Source organism: Lethenteron reissneri, unplaced genomic scaffold, assembly GCF_015708825.2.
Source record: "Lethenteron reissneri isolate LAM-NWPU_2019-01 unplaced genomic scaffold, ASM1570882v1 scaffold_1640, whole genome shotgun sequence".
In the NCBI taxonomy this organism is placed as follows: domain Eukaryota; kingdom Metazoa; phylum Chordata; class Hyperoartia; order Petromyzontiformes; family Petromyzontidae; genus Lethenteron; species Lethenteron reissneri.
In genome coordinates this window covers 2,164,353-2,179,535 of record NW_026891378.1, presented here as the reverse complement: position 1 = coordinate 2,179,535, position 15,183 = coordinate 2,164,353, and the positions used below count along the sequence as shown (strand labels likewise).

At 52.3% G+C, this 15,183-nt stretch overlaps 1 protein-coding gene across 1 annotated transcript; it reads left to right on the top strand.

Annotated features, from left to right (window-relative positions):
* Positions 1-2,055: 2,055 nt before the first annotated feature.
* On the top strand, positions 2,056-14,575 carry LOC133339070 (E3 ubiquitin/ISG15 ligase TRIM25-like). The gene is made up of 6 exons (XM_061547192.1): positions 2,056-2,730; positions 9,851-9,946; positions 11,414-11,647; positions 12,797-12,819; positions 13,131-13,225; positions 14,022-14,575. The coding sequence occupies exons 1-6, from the start codon at positions 2,170-2,172 to the stop codon at positions 14,573-14,575; spliced, it is 1,563 nt and encodes a 520-aa protein (XP_061403176.1). The 5' UTR covers positions 2,056-2,169.
* Positions 14,576-15,183: the final 608 nt, after the last annotated feature.

The window sequence follows — 15,183 nt, the reverse complement described above, 5'->3', positions numbered from 1 at the left end:
ACACTGACCCTGTACATGAAGCAACCTCACTTATTACCCTCTTTCTTTCTCTATAGTAAAGCCTGACCTCTTCTCCATTACCCTATCTTGTTGTCACGGATACAATTTAATGTGGTTCACAGTGGTGATCAATGATGGTACAATAGTCTGACTCGACGGGTTTCTGGTCCATTTGAAACTGAAATTATCTGGATGTGGCTAGGGGCCGGGTAGCCAAAACCCATTGGCACCTTCCCGTATACAAGGGGGTTGACTGTTCGAGCAGCACCAGCAAAAGAAGCAGCACCAGCGGGAGAAGCAGCGGCAACAGTGGAGGAGGCAACGGCACCAGCAGCAGTGAGCTGAGCGAGCAGGGCAGCTCCCCCTGGGGCGGAAGCAAATACCCAAATGCCTGGTGTGAGGATCAGAAGGGAGAAAGCAGGACTCAAGATCTATCCTACTGTAGGCCTCTTGGACTGATGTCTAAAACCACGGTGCTGGTTTCCCAGTCCCGTGCATTGAATATGTGGTACAGTTATTCAGGGACGTTTGTGGACTGTCTACAGTGCATGTGGACAGTAGAGTTGGTTTTGGTGCTGTGGGTGAAATGGTGAAACGCATAACGACCACCACTACGGAGACTGTGTGTGTTTATCGGGATTACGCAGAGTCATAGGCGTGAGTGGGTTTAGATAGACCCGTGTGTCTGTGATGAATTGTGTGTTCTGGGGGTGTGCGGCCGCTTTGGTGGGCCTTCACACATCTCACTCTACTGTCTGTAACCTGGCCTAAGCACAGAAGTAAACTTGTTTCATCGCTTAAAAGCCTGGTCCATGGATGCCGTTGCTTATTCCGCTTTGTGGAGCCGATCGGCCTGAAAAGTAGGTCACCATGGTGGAGGTAATCATGTAGTGACGCTAGAGTTGTTTACCCACCGTCACACTCTTCCTCTTCCCTCCCCCTACCCTTTCGTAATCTCTAAGTATCCCCTATCGCAGTCACCCATTCCTCAGCCTCTAACACGTCCCTGCCATCCATACTGTATGATGTATCCTTTCTTTTTAACTATGTTAAGCACATTGAGAAAAGGTGTGCTCTGAATATAAAATAAGTTGTTGAGATGAGCACCGCTGTTGATAGACGCAGCGAGGCTCGCCGAGGCAGCGCTGAAGCCACCACTCGACTAGTGGATGGCGACGCCACTGCCCTAGAGGTCGCCATCTTTTTATAACGTATATGTCACTTTCAGCAAAGGGAAATCTGCGTAAATTGTCGTTCAACAAGTAAAGCCTCAATGAGTCACTTTTCAAATATTGTTTTGGGACGTTCAGCCAATTCCTCTTCAAATGTGTGAGAAACCCAACCACAACCCTGCAGCAGTTATTTTCGTTTCAGACTGTTGAGGACACCTGCGGTGCCTATGGAGGCCACCTGCTTTGAGTGGCAAGTCCCTGGCGGTTCACCGAGCCAGGCTCATTATTTGTGGCCAATGTTTTGGACAAACTTCATGAACCCTGTGGACCTCTTTGAGATTGAACTTAAGAAGAGTGGAACTTAGGCTGGAGGGACTTTTTCAACTGCAACTCTGACGTAATTTCTGGACTGTCTGGAAAGGACGCGCCAGCATTTGTTGGTGCTCAACTGTTCTGATATTCGTGTCTTTAAGGGTCACGATTATTTGGAGCTTGGTAGGTGAGTTCAACTTTGTTATGGGAAAACTTACGTCATCTCTGCGTGACGGTGGGGCTCGTGAGTTTGTGTAATTGGAGGGTAGCTATTGATTGTCCAACCTTCACAGAAGTGTGTTGAGAATGAGATGAGTTGACACAAGGTGAGTTGACAATAGGTTAGTTGAAATGAGGTAAATTGAGATAAGGTGAGCTGAGTCTTTATTTAGCTACTTCTGGCACCGAGACGTCTCTGCATGGTCAAAAGTCAACACATTCCAGGGCGCGCCTCATGATATGCAAATCAAACTAAAAGAGTTTGTACTTTAACCTGCCTCACATTTACGTGGCTTGTTCCTAGTTTATTGTCTCAGATGTCGCCAGAGACTGCCTGAGCTACAGCCCGAAACTGCCTGAACAACAGACAGAGACTGCCTGAGTGACAGCCAGCGATTGCCTGAGCTACAGCCAGCGACGAACTGAACAACAGCCAGCGCCTATCTCTGAGTGGAGCCACAAGGCCATGGCGAGTGCGGCTCCCAGTGGTAGCGAGGCTCCAGGGGAGTTGACCTGCCCCATCTGTCTGGACGCGTTCCGCTGCCCCTGCACGCTCAGCTGCGGCCACTCGTTCTGCCTCAAGTGCGTGGAGGGCGCCTGGGATGCGGCCGAGTCTTTCTCCTGCCCACAGTGCCGAGTGACTTTCCCTCAGAGGCCCAAGTTGAACAAAGACTTCACCCTCGCCAGCCTGGTGGAGCAGCGCAGTGCCGCAGATGAAATGGCCACCGTGGTATTGTGTGACTTCTGCAACGATGGCACGACTGCTGCCTCGAAGACCTGCCTCAGGTGTGATATGTCCTACTGTGTGACTCATGTAAAGCCTCATCAGGAGAACCCGAAGTTAAGGAGCCACATTCTGGTGGATCCAGGTACAAATCCTGAGGACCGCAAATGCAAGCCGCATAGAAAGAGGATAAAGTTTTACTGCCGACAGGACGAGAGCTTGGTCTGCACAACCTGCACCTTCGCAGGAGACCACAAGGGTCACGATGTGGCTACGCTGGAGGATGAGCACAAGACACGGGAGGTGAGATGGTTTGCCTGTGTGACCGGGAGCCTCTCCTGTGTGAAGTCATCATGTCCCAGTGCAAAATGAACAATAATATCCAAGTAAATATTATATCATTCCTCTTTCAGCTTCCCATTGTTTCTTTAAATTTTAACAACCTTGATTTAATATAAAGTATGCTGAGGTTGTCATAGCATATTATATAATAATAAATAGTATCAAAGTGGAATGTTTAATACAATGTATAAGGTAATATATACTATCGTAATTTTATAGTGAATATATAGCAGTGTGGTATATAGGGTGGTGTATAGTAATACAGTATGTAATTTAATGTTGGGTTTGTCTATGGCAGTATATAGCAGGGGGTAGACCAATGTGATGTAAGAGAATAAAGTTTAGCTGAAAGCATATTATAATTTTGCGACATAGAATTATAATGTATTACTTACTGTTAGTAGATCAGCTTATTGGAGATTATATTTAGTATACTGATGATACTATGTAGTTTATACTTTAGTTATTTACGTGGTGGTTGAGTTACTGCAGCTACATACTATTAACATTCCTTCACTTCATTAATGCTACTCCTACCCCCTCCCTTTGATTCTGCTAATCCTGCATGATGCACGGGCATAATGACTTTAAACCCCCTTCCTACCTCCTACGCACTTCACAATTAGTACTAATCCCATATCTGCATTTCCCATAAATATGCTAAATTCTTATTGTTATGCAAATTATTTTGTTAAGGCGCACCTTCCCGCTCCAATCTAGCTTAAATAGACACTACAAGCCTGGGGCGTGTCATTCAGACGCTGTCTTCTCGACAGACCTGTTTCTTCACCTGAGGACGGATACTTGCGTTGTGGCCGAAACGTCGTGAGAATTATTGGATTATGTTTTATTTTTATTATTTTATTATTTCCTTCTACGTGACTATACCGAAAGAACCAAGAAGATTATCAATCCTGTTATCTGACAAATTTATAAATGTGCTCTTAGTATATTTTATAAAACTGAAGGACTATAATGCATACAATGTTTTCTCTAAATTTCGTGGGTACATAGACTGTGGTTTGTATACAAAAAAGTGGTTTGTGGAATAGAGGAGCATTCTCCAAATGTGTAATGCGAGCGTAAATGGGGTTGCTGCTGGACTCTGGCCCAATCACACGACCCGGGGTATTGGGGGCGGAGCCCAGTATGGGGGGCGTGTGAGAGGGGCCGCCGTTCACCTCGGCTCCAATGGGAAGCGAGGTGAATGGAGGTCGAGCCAGCAGGGCAGTATGGGAAGGCCGGATCTGACAATCCGGAAGGGAGGAGTCAGGGTCACGTCGGAGAGATGATATAGAGAGGGAGCCCGGAAGCGATCGGGGCCAGGTGATGGAGTGAAGAAGCGGGACCACGTTGGGTGGCCCCTGTGCCATCAGCCACGTGGCTGATGGGGCTTCGGCACACCGTCGGCCAGCGGTGTGCGGAGCGGGGAGGAGCGGAGCGACTAACGGGAGAGCACGTGCGGGGCGCGCGCGAGAAGGAGCTGACAGAGGAGCGTGCGGGGCACGCGAGAGGAGCGTGCGGGGCACGCGAGAGGAGCGTGCGTGACACGCGAGAGGAGCGTGCGGGGCACACGAGAGGAGCGTGCGGGGCACGCGAGAGGAGCGTGCGTGGCACGCGAGAGGAGTGTGCGGGGTACGCGAGAGGAGCGTGCGTGGCACGCAAGAGGAGACGCTGGTCCCTTGTCAGGACCAGCGGGGTGGAAGGACGAGTGGAGGAGCTGAGGAGGAAGCGCGTGCGCGGGGCGCGCGAGAGACGACGCTGGTCCGTGGAGGAGACCAGTGGGGTGCGGAGAAGAACCTGAACAAAAGACAAGCGGAGACCAGCAGTGCCTGACGGAGTCTTTTATTACACTGGTGTCAGAAGTGGAACGAGATGTCAAAACATCTCAAGAGAAAGAATATACCTGCACCATCTTCAGAAGACGAAGAGGACCTTTCTCCGGCGGTGGCGGTCCCGACCATGGAAGGCGTGGGCGAAGTGGCGGCGAGCGACACGACAGGAGTACAAGATATTGTCGGGGCGGCCGGGCCGTCTGCGCCGACGAGCGCCGAGGACGGCTGGCGACACGTGGCAGTCCAGCTTGATTCGCTGTGGGCTGTTCTGCTGGATTTAGTCACCCTCGTGGTGCCAGCGACGATGCCGGATCGGCCACGCGGCGGGCCTTCAAGCGGGGAGCCTTCGGGTGGGGCCGAGCCGTCCGCCATTGGGGCCTCTGCGACGCTTCCCACCCTCTCCAACACGTGGCAGGACGCCGCCATCTTGGGTGTGGTCGCGGACAAACGGCGGGAAGCCGCCATCTTGTCGCCGCCGCGGTGGAAAGCCGCCGCCATCTTGAACATCGTGGCGAAGAGGCGGCCATGCGCTGCCATCTCGGAGGCGCCGTGTGGTGTGCATCCTGCTGCTGAGCAGCTGTTTTGCGGGAAGGAGCCGCAAGGAGAGGGCGCCGACGCTGCTGCTGCCGGGGCGGGAGTACCTCCGTCCTGGCTCGTGTGCGAGACACCGGAGCAGTCGCAAGAGGACGCCGCGCTCACCGTCCGAGTTCTTCGAGGCGTCTCAAGTGACCACCCTGCCGTCCTCTGCTCGCTGCAGCCCCGGGCGAGTCGTGACGATATGCACCCGGCCAAAACACACACCTCACCCATCTTGCTTGTGCCGGGGTGCGATTGTTTGTATGTCTCGAGCGTGCGGAGAGCGGGTCGGGGTGTGTGTGTGTGTGAGGATGGACGGGCTGTCTGCTTGTGTTTGCTCTGTGTCAAATAGTGTTATGCGTTGCGGCATGGAGATGTTATCTTGATGGCGAGGTTAATTATTAATTCGGTTGCGTCGAGTGTCCCGCGCTGTTACCATCCCGTGGGTTGCTGTGTGCTACGTGGTTATTTTGATGATGATTTTTTGCTGCACGGTGCGACAGGGTTAACGGTGTGTTATCTGCCTGCAGCTCTGCTTGCGATTGTGCATAATGTACGACCTGTGTGGAACTTTTCTGCTTGTAATCGCGATATGCTGACTGCATATACTGTATAGACTGTCTTTCTGTATGGATACGGAGTGCGGTGCATTGTTTTGACCATTGGGTTCGGGATTGTTATTAGTTGTGCGTACCTGTTTGGAAATTGGTCAATTCGGGGGGGACCCTTAAATTTGGTTCTATGGGTGTTCGTGCACACGAGATTGCATGTGTGTTCATAGGAAATTGCGAGTGTTGAGGGATGAAGGCGTTGTTGGTGGCTCTGCCATCAAGGGTGATGGGGCCGTAAATTGTCGCCAAGTGGCGTCGCTCTTTCCGTTGATTGCATGCGGCCAGGGGTTGCATTGCGAGTTGGTGTGTATGAGCAATGTGTCTTGGTCAACTATGGGTTAAAAATTCCCCCGATATGACTGCTGTGCGCAGCGAGTTGCGGCTATGCGTCGTATTGTTGGGGGTTGTTAAAACGTGATAGGGGATGTGTGTTGTGACCCCCAGCAAGGGGCAGCTGGGGTGCACACACGGGGAAAACTGCCGACGTGGTCGCACGTTGGGCCGCCATTTTGGCTAGCGCGGGAAATCGCGGGGATGCGCTCGGCGCATGGGGCCGCCATTTTGTGCGCACACGGGAAATCGCGGGGATGCGCTCGGCGCATGGGGCCGCCATTTTGAGCGCATGCGGGAAATCGCGGGGATGCGCTTGGCGCATGGGGCCACCATTTAGAGCGTGCGGGGAAAACCTCGGTGGGGCGCTTCGCGCGTACCGCCGCCATTTTGAGTATACACGTCGAGCCGCGGGGATGCGGTTATGGATATCATTCCTTGACTCTCGTGTTGCGCTCTAATTTGTGTGCGTGCATTGCGTGTTGTGCGCAATGCTGGCATGTTGGCGCCCATTGGGGTAACAGGAGCGGAGTGGCCCGTGTCTGACTAAGGGGGGGGCGTGTCATTGCACCAGCATTTTGGGACAGAGATACTGGCTGGGTTCTATTCTGGGGCAAATATTTCACCGGAATACGCCTACCATTGTTGAGTGGTTGATGCACGAGTTGTGGTCACATCGGCCTATGGCCGATGGCTGACCTGACAGCCCGGAGGCGAGAAACTCCGTGGTATGTCTCAAACTAATGGGCCGTGTGCTCATATGGCTCGGGGAGTCGGGGTTCCCTTGTGCGGTGGCAGACTGTGAACCTGGTGGGCCGGGGGCTCACGGAATTCAGGAGAGGAGGTTCCGTTACGTGGCAGCGAACGGGGAGACCTGGCTAGCATGGGGCGGGGATTCCCCTTGCGGGTCCTCCAGCGGGAAGGGCCATGGACTTGTTCCGCTCTGGGTTATGACGTTATTGAATGTATAAGGGAACATTGCCCCGTGGGGGGGGTCGATGGGGTCTGGCCTTGCCAAGGGATGCACCTTCCCTTGTCTGTAAAGCGTCAGACTATAAAATACTGAGGTGTGTTCATTGGTGATGGGATAGTACGGGATGGAGCGTGGCAGAGTCGTTGCGATGTGCCATTGTCTCGTCCCCGAAAGTGCACTGGCCGAGTGTATGGCCAGTCGACGTTGCTGTGGTTGGACGACCACGGTGAGGGCAAAGGCAAGTTAAATGTTGCCACTGGGGAGCGTGGCTCTCTCCACGTGAGGGTGTGCGGCTGGGGGCTGTGTTGAGAGTGACAGTGGGTAGATGCTGTGTACGTGAGATGTCTGTGCTGGTCCTCAAGGGAGGACTGCTGATGGTCAAGAGCAGGAAAATTTTTGTTGTCATGTGTAAATACAAATTTTTAGTTAAAATGTAAATACTGGGGCATCCATCGCGTCGATTTTTGGGTATTTATTGCGGTTCTCCTTACGCGGGGCGGATTTAGATCATCTCCACTACCCTGGGGCCGGGTGGCTGTCGTGTACGATATGCGGATGTGCGTTTCGTTGTGCTGTGCCTCAGGGGGTTGGGTTCTCCTTCTCGTCACAGATCTTCGGCACCTGCCACACTGGGTGTTACCGGTTGTGCTAACCGGATGTGGACTTGAAGGGGGAGTGGAGCGCCTGTTCGTCACTCCTGCTCTACCAGTTGTTCTCTGAAGTTGGACTTGAGCCAGGCGGATGGACCAGCAACACGGACACGCTCTAAGACACCGCATTCCTGGTTTATGCGCGTCGGCCGTTCTTGCGTGTCGGTTACCGTTGTTGTGTATTACTTTCCATTCCTAAATTCTTTCTTGCTTGTTGCGCTGAGGACGGGCCGGTGTTCCGTACCGGATCCAGATCCCTTCCCTTTCGTTAATTGTGTTGTCATTGTACTCTCCGTTGTGTCTGGGGTGATTCCTGATTGTGATGCCGTCGCTCGCATTATTTTATCCTATTGCAGCCGGGACGGCTGGATTTTTCATCAGGGGGGTTGGTCATGTAATGCGAGCGTAAATGGGGTTGCTGCTGGACTCTGGCCCAATCACACGACCCGGGGTATTGGGGGCGGAGCCCAGTATGGGGGGCGTGTGAGAGGGGCCGCCGTTCACCTCGGCTCCAATGGGAAGCGAGGTGAATGGAGGTCGAGCCAGCAGGGCAGTATGGGAAGGCCGGATCTGACGATCCGGAAGGGAAGAGTCAGGGTCACGTGGGAGAGATGATATAGAGGGGGAGCCCGGAAGAGATCGGGGCCAGTTGATGGAGTGAATAAGCGGGACCACGTTGGGTGGTCGCCGTGCCATCAGCCACGTGGCTGATGGGGCTTCGGCACACCGTCGGCCAGCGGTGTGCGGAGCGGGGAGGAGTGGAGCGACTAACGGGAGAGCGCGTGCGTGGCACGCGCGAGAAGGAGCTGACAGAGGAGTGTGCGGGGCACGCGAGAGGAGCGTGTGTGACACGCGAGAGGAGCGTGCGTGGCACGCGAGAGGAGCGTGCGGGGCACGGGAGAGGAGCGTGCGTGGCACGCGAGAGGAGACGCTGGTCCCTTGTCAGGACCAGCGGGGTGTGAGGACGAGTGGAAGAGCTGAGGAAGAAGCACGTGCGCAGGGCGCGCGAGAGACGACGCTGGTCCGTGGAGGAGACCAGTGGGGTGCGGAGAAGAACCTGAATAAAAGACAAGCGGAGACCAGCAGTGCCTGATGGAGTCTTTTATTACAAATGTAAACGAAATGTAAAACGACTGGGACTACATGAGCCGCAGTGCTCACCGCTTGGTAGACTCGTGCCGGTCTGTCCTAGTTTAGCGCCGCACCCTACAGCAGATACCGGGTCACTGGACTTGGCATTCCATAAATGTCGCTTGATGTTGACGGACCAAGTTATTCGTGACTTCATTTATATTTTCATTAATATTCTCTCTACCGAATTTCTCTGACGCTCAACAGTCACATAGCAGCGGTTCCTTGTGTATTGTAAAAATAAACTAAAACTATTTTTTATTTCACCAAGTGAAGCTCACTTAGCTATGTAGCTCTTTTTCACAGGCAAACCTGGCTACAAATGACAGTGCAACGAAGTGGCTTATCAGGTCTAAATGTTTAGCAGCCAAATGCTCTAAACGCACTTTCCAAAACGTGGACAGAAAAACTGGAGGACGCAGAGAAAGATGCATGCGACCATGGAGAGAGACATGCAAACTGCATTAACAGGCATCAGGCACGGGTTTGAAGCCACGTCCTCCTGTATTGCAGGCAAGTCAGATAACATCTCGCCAATGCGGTGCCCTGTCCACCAACTCCTCAGCTAGCCCCGCCCACCACTCGGGTAACTCCCTCTCATTACTCGGGTAGCCCGGACCACTTCTCCTGTAGCCCTGCCCACTGTCAGGTAGCCCCACCCACTACTCAGGTAGTTCTGCCCACTGCTCAGGGAGCTCTACCCACTACTCAGGTAGCTCCGCCCACTGCTCAGGTAGCTCCGCCCACTGCTCAGGTAGTTCCACTCACTGCTCAGGCAGCCCTACCCACTACTTAGGAAGCCCTGCGCACGCTTTAGCTCCTCGTGAAATCAGTTCCCTGCAGCGCTTGCTCCCCCTGCTTCCATCGCTGCACCTGGGCGCCTGCCCCCATCACTGTGGAGGGTTCTGTGTGGAGTGGGGGTGAGAGGGGACGATCGGAGAGTGAGTGAGTCTCCCCTGGTGACGTCTCTCACAGAAACAAGTGGGAGAGGAGACGCGGGTGGTGGAGGAGAAGAGGAGGGAGGTGGAGGAGTCCGTAAGGCAGATGGAGGCCACTCGCAGGGACGTGCAGGTACCACGTCTGGGCCGGACTCTGTGACCCCGTGACTCCACCCTGAGTAGGGTTTGTGATGGAGGACAACTCCATTCATTCACGTGGACTTCCATTGGCTCTAAACACATTGTGGGATTAAACACAACGGTTAATGCGCCTCAATAATCTGGACGTGTAAAAATGAGGTTCTCATCTCCACTGAGAAACTCAATCAGTGGTGGAAATTCCACATTCCCTTATCTCCATACAACTTAACACTTCAACGACTGTTAACTATATTGATCAGATGATGTGGTACGTACCTCTTATCCAATACTCTGGTGGCAGAGTTGGTGAATCATACATAGATTGTTGTACACCATCTTACTGAAACAAATCAGGTGAGTGGCCAGGTGCCAGTATAGCAAGTGGTTTCATGATCCCATCTCTTCATCCATACATATGTAATAAAGGACTCTGTCAGGCGATGTAAGTCTCCGTTCGTCCTTTATTTGGGTTCTTCTCTTCCGCACCCCACTGGCCTCCTCCTCGGACCAGCGTCGTCTCTCACCCGCCCTGCGCACTCGCTTCCTCCTCAGCTCCTCCACTCGTCCTTCCACCCCGCTGGTCCTGACAAGGGACCAGCGTCGCGTCTCCTCTCCCATGCCACGCACTCTCCTCTCGCGTGCCCCGCACACTCTGCTAGCCACCCCGCTAGCCCCGTGTGCCCCGCACACTCTGCTGGCCACTCCGCTGACCCTGTGTGCCTCGCACACTCCGCTAGCCACCCCGCTAGCCCCGTGTGCCCCGCACACTCTTCTCTCGCTCCGCACACCCTGGCCGACGGTGTGCCAAGCCCCCATCAGCCACGTGGCTGATGGCGCGGCGGCCACCCAAACGTGGTCCCGCCTCTTCACTCCATCGACTGGCCTCGATCTCTTCCGGTCTCCCCTCTATAACCCCTCTCTCACGTGACCCTGACTCCTCCCTTCCGGATCGTCAGATCCGCTCTTATCATACTGCCCTGCTGGTTCCACCTCCAATACCCCGGGTCGTGTGATTGGGCTAGAGTCCAGCAGCAACCTCATTAACGCTCGCATTACACATATGTGGTTTTCTCTCACATTAAAAATATTCATTTGTAGAGGAATTGGCCTAACTTCAAAATTCCTTAGGGCTCTACTTGTAGGCAAATTCCAGATTTATCTTCGCTTCATATGAAGGCAAACAAAGCATCGTCCTGATAGCCTTGCGCAATGAGAATGGCACAGACCCTAAATGTCCTCCTGATGGTATTTGGTGATTTCAGTGCCTCATAGCCCCCGAATCGTGTTGTATTGACAATGCACAGCAGCGCTATTAGAGGAAGAAGGAGGCCTCAGTGCTGCAGACTCGTATCACTGTCTGGACACCTTCAGAGTTGCACTTGGGTGACACCGACCTGAATGTCATTTCACAAAGGACCAGACAATTAATAAATAGAGGTGTGATTTATTTTTTTTGCAGGGATCCATGACAGATAAAAAGGCCTCAATCTCTGTCAGATTTGCCCACGCGAGAGCAGCGTTGGATGCGGAGGAGAAGGCGGCATTAGAGCAACTGGAGCAGAAAGGGCGCGAGCTGCTATCCCAGATCGAGAAGAAGATCGCTCGCTACCAGCGGGAGATCAGTGAGCTCCAGGCAGCAGCCACTCGCCTGCAGGCCCTAGCGCAGGAGAGGGACTCGCTCGCGTTCCTGCAGGTGAGCGATGAGTCTCCAGTGTCGCTATTGGCACAGAGCCCTCTCACCAGCAGCAGCAGACGGAGGCTGCTGAATGAGAGTTCGCATCCACTGGGCTTGAGAGCACAGCTCCACTCATAGACTCGCATCGCAGCTCCAGTAGCTGCCATGTGGAAGCCCAGCTTATATTTTTTCAGTTAAATGAATTCTCTCTCCCGTCCTTTAACAGATTCCCGTTAAGTTTGTTTCATTGTGAATATAAACTAAATGTTAATGTAATTTCACTTTTAAATCAAACATACAACAACAATGTACACAGTAGTTATGATTGTCATGAGTCATAATCTATCCACTTATTGAGGAAGGCCTCCGCAAGCCATTGCCACATCTCATGATGCCGCGATGCAATCCACCGGTGCCTGCTCACGAGCCGATGTCATCTCTGCTCCCTACTATGTGTACCTCCACTTGGATACGCTACCTTCATTGATAATATCAGAGATGCTAAAATAAATAGGTCAAATACACTAATTAATTATATCATTGTGTCTTGAACATCATTACTACAAGACCTGCACCATGTGCATTGGTAACACCAGAAATTACCAGTCCTAAGTTATTCTCAACACAGATCAATATCAACCGGTCTCACTCTGAAATATTTGCCCTACAAATCAGTGTTGGTCCTCATTCGGGCGGCGAGATGTTAACTACCTCGCCTGGTATACCGGAGGTCATGGATTTGATCCCAAACCTAAATTCCGTATACATTTGGAATTTCCATGTCTCCCTCCATGGTCACATGGATTTTCTCCGGGTCCTGCAGTTTCCCCCTCCACATTTGGAAGCATGCGTTTAGAGTATTGGGCTGCTATAAATTTCCACGAGATGAACCACTTCGTTGAGCTATCATTTGTGGCCAGGTCGCTTCTGAAAAAGAGCTATATAGCTCCGTAGGCCTTATCTGTAAAATAAATTGTAGTTTATCGTTAACTATCAACCAGTCTCACTCTGAAATATTTGCCCCGTAAGTCAGTGTTGTTGATCATAGGGTCATAAGCCAAGACTTTGGGGTTTATATTCCACCCACGGTGGTGCAGTGGGAACTCCACTGATCACAGGGGAATGGAGGTAGAGTCACAGTAACGCATCTCTCTCTCTCTCCCATAGGGGCACTTGGAGGAGACGTGCAGGTAAAAGACGACTATCACTCACGACTCGACACACGACAACATGGGACTGAGTGTGGGGTGCGGGCAGTGAGACATTGGCTGTGTGTGGGGATGGTGTTCGTGATGATGCTCTGTGTGGTGATGCTGTATGATGATGCTGTGTGGTGATGCTGTGTGATGTTGTGTGATGATGCTGTGTGTGGTGATGCTGTCTGATGGTGCTGTCTGTGATGATGCTTGTGTGATGAGTCTCGATATGATGGATCTGTGATGATCCTGTGAGTGACGATGCTCTGCGTGAGACAGTATCCATGTCTGTTCTGCTTTCACAGGGCAGGGAGGGTTACAGCAGCTCCACGCACAGCTCCTAGCCAAGAGGACATTGCCTCGCTTAAAGGCACCGAGGGAACTGTGGCCAAATTCCTGTGTGAGTTATTCAGTGTGAAACATGGGTGATGGGGCCATATTAACAAAAAAATATCACCGTGTGTGTGTGCACGAGGTCGACTCAGCTTCAAATGATTACCTGGTGTTGTGTGTAAACATCACCACTAGGGATACAAAAGTGGCCAGGCGTCGTGCTGGCCACCAAGCCCCTCATGTGCTGTGCCAGCTTTCAAAGGTGCTGATTTGCCCCGACAATCTGTTAAGGCAACACGGGGAATATTTATCTTTGTTTACATCATGGAACTTGATGCGGTGTTTGAACAAAATCGCCACTAGGGAGACAAAGGTGGTCGGGCATAGTGCTGGCCATCTACCTCCTCGTGTGCCGTGCTGGTCTTCATAGACACTCGCTAACAGCACTTGCCCCAATGGTCTGTTGAGGCTAAACAGGGGATCTTTGTCTTTGTTCACATCCCATTCCAGGACCCTACTGAACACAGCCATGAGATTAAGTGTTGTGTTCTTGGGTACATAATCATCATTACGAGTCAGGGGTAATTGTGATGTTGAGATGGAGTGTGTGTCTGTGAATGTCTGTGCATTTGTGCGTGGGGGGAGTGGTGGTTTATTGGTTAGCACACTGCACTGCGAACCCAGTTACCTGGGTTTGATTAGCCGTCATGGCTACCATCAGTGGAAATGGTCGAAGATGGTTGCTGATGGTGATGTTTGTAATGTTATTGTTGATGGTGAACATGATGATTGGTGATGTTGATGAATGTGGATGATGGTGATGACGGTGTTCTGCAGTGACGTTGTCATCGCTGTTGTCACAGACGGACGCTCACCGACTCTGGACACAAACTCGGCTCATGACTACCTCCAGATTTCCTCAAATCTCAGGACAATGATGCTGACCTGTTCCTCCCAGGGTCGCCCTGATCACCCACAACGGTTTGATAGCTGTGCACAAGCCCTGTGCTGTGAGAGCTTCTCGTCGGGCCACCACTACTGGGAGGTGGACGTGGGGGACGCGCGGCGGTGGCGGGTTGGAGTCGCGTACGGGACGATCCCACGGAGAGGGAGTAGTAGTGCTGCATATTGGCTGGGAGGGAACGACGCGTCCTGGTGTTTAGAGAAATGTAACTACAGCTTCTCAGTGTTCCATGATAGAGTGAAGAATGCACTGTTGGTGAGGGGGAGCCCCTCCCCCCGCAGCATCGGGATTTACCTGCACTGGGAGGGGGGGCTCCTGGTGTTTTACCGCGCCGACTCCATGGAGGTGATCCACGAGTTTCGGCAGAGATTCTTGCAGCCTCTCTACCCTGGAATGTGTATTTGGCGTGGTAATGGTCGATTGGAGATCGTGGATCTGAGTCGTGCATTCTGAGGATGCACGAGACAGAAACTCAAGAAACAGAGGAGAGGGGGGATGGTGAGGAGAGGGTGAGGTGAGGGGAAGGTGGAACGGCGGGTGAGGTAGGCATGAGGTTGAGGCGAGAATGGAGGGGAAGGTGACGGGTGAACGTGGAGGGTGATGGTGAGGGTGAAAGGTGAGGAGAGGGTGAGGAGATGAGAGGATGCGAAGGAGAGGGTAGGGAGAGGATGAGGTGATGGGAGGGTGAGGTAAAAATTGAGGGAAGGGTTAGGAGAGCATGGAGGGGTAGGGTGAGGTGGGAGGGTGAGGTTCAGGTTGGCGTGTGTGAGCGACGTCGCCGGTGCAGTACAAATCGCAGGTTCATGTGGACGCTCCTTCTTCTGCAGTGCGCGTATGGTTCACCACGCCTCCTCATCCCTGCGATTCACCATCATCACCATCATCATCACCCCATCATCACCATCATCATTACTATCAATATCACCAAAACCATCATAATCACCATCACCAACAATACCTTCACTATCATCACCACGATCACCACCATCACCACCATCATCAGCAACATCATCATCAACAACATTTAATTTTATTATGTTTAATTTTTATTATTTTATTAT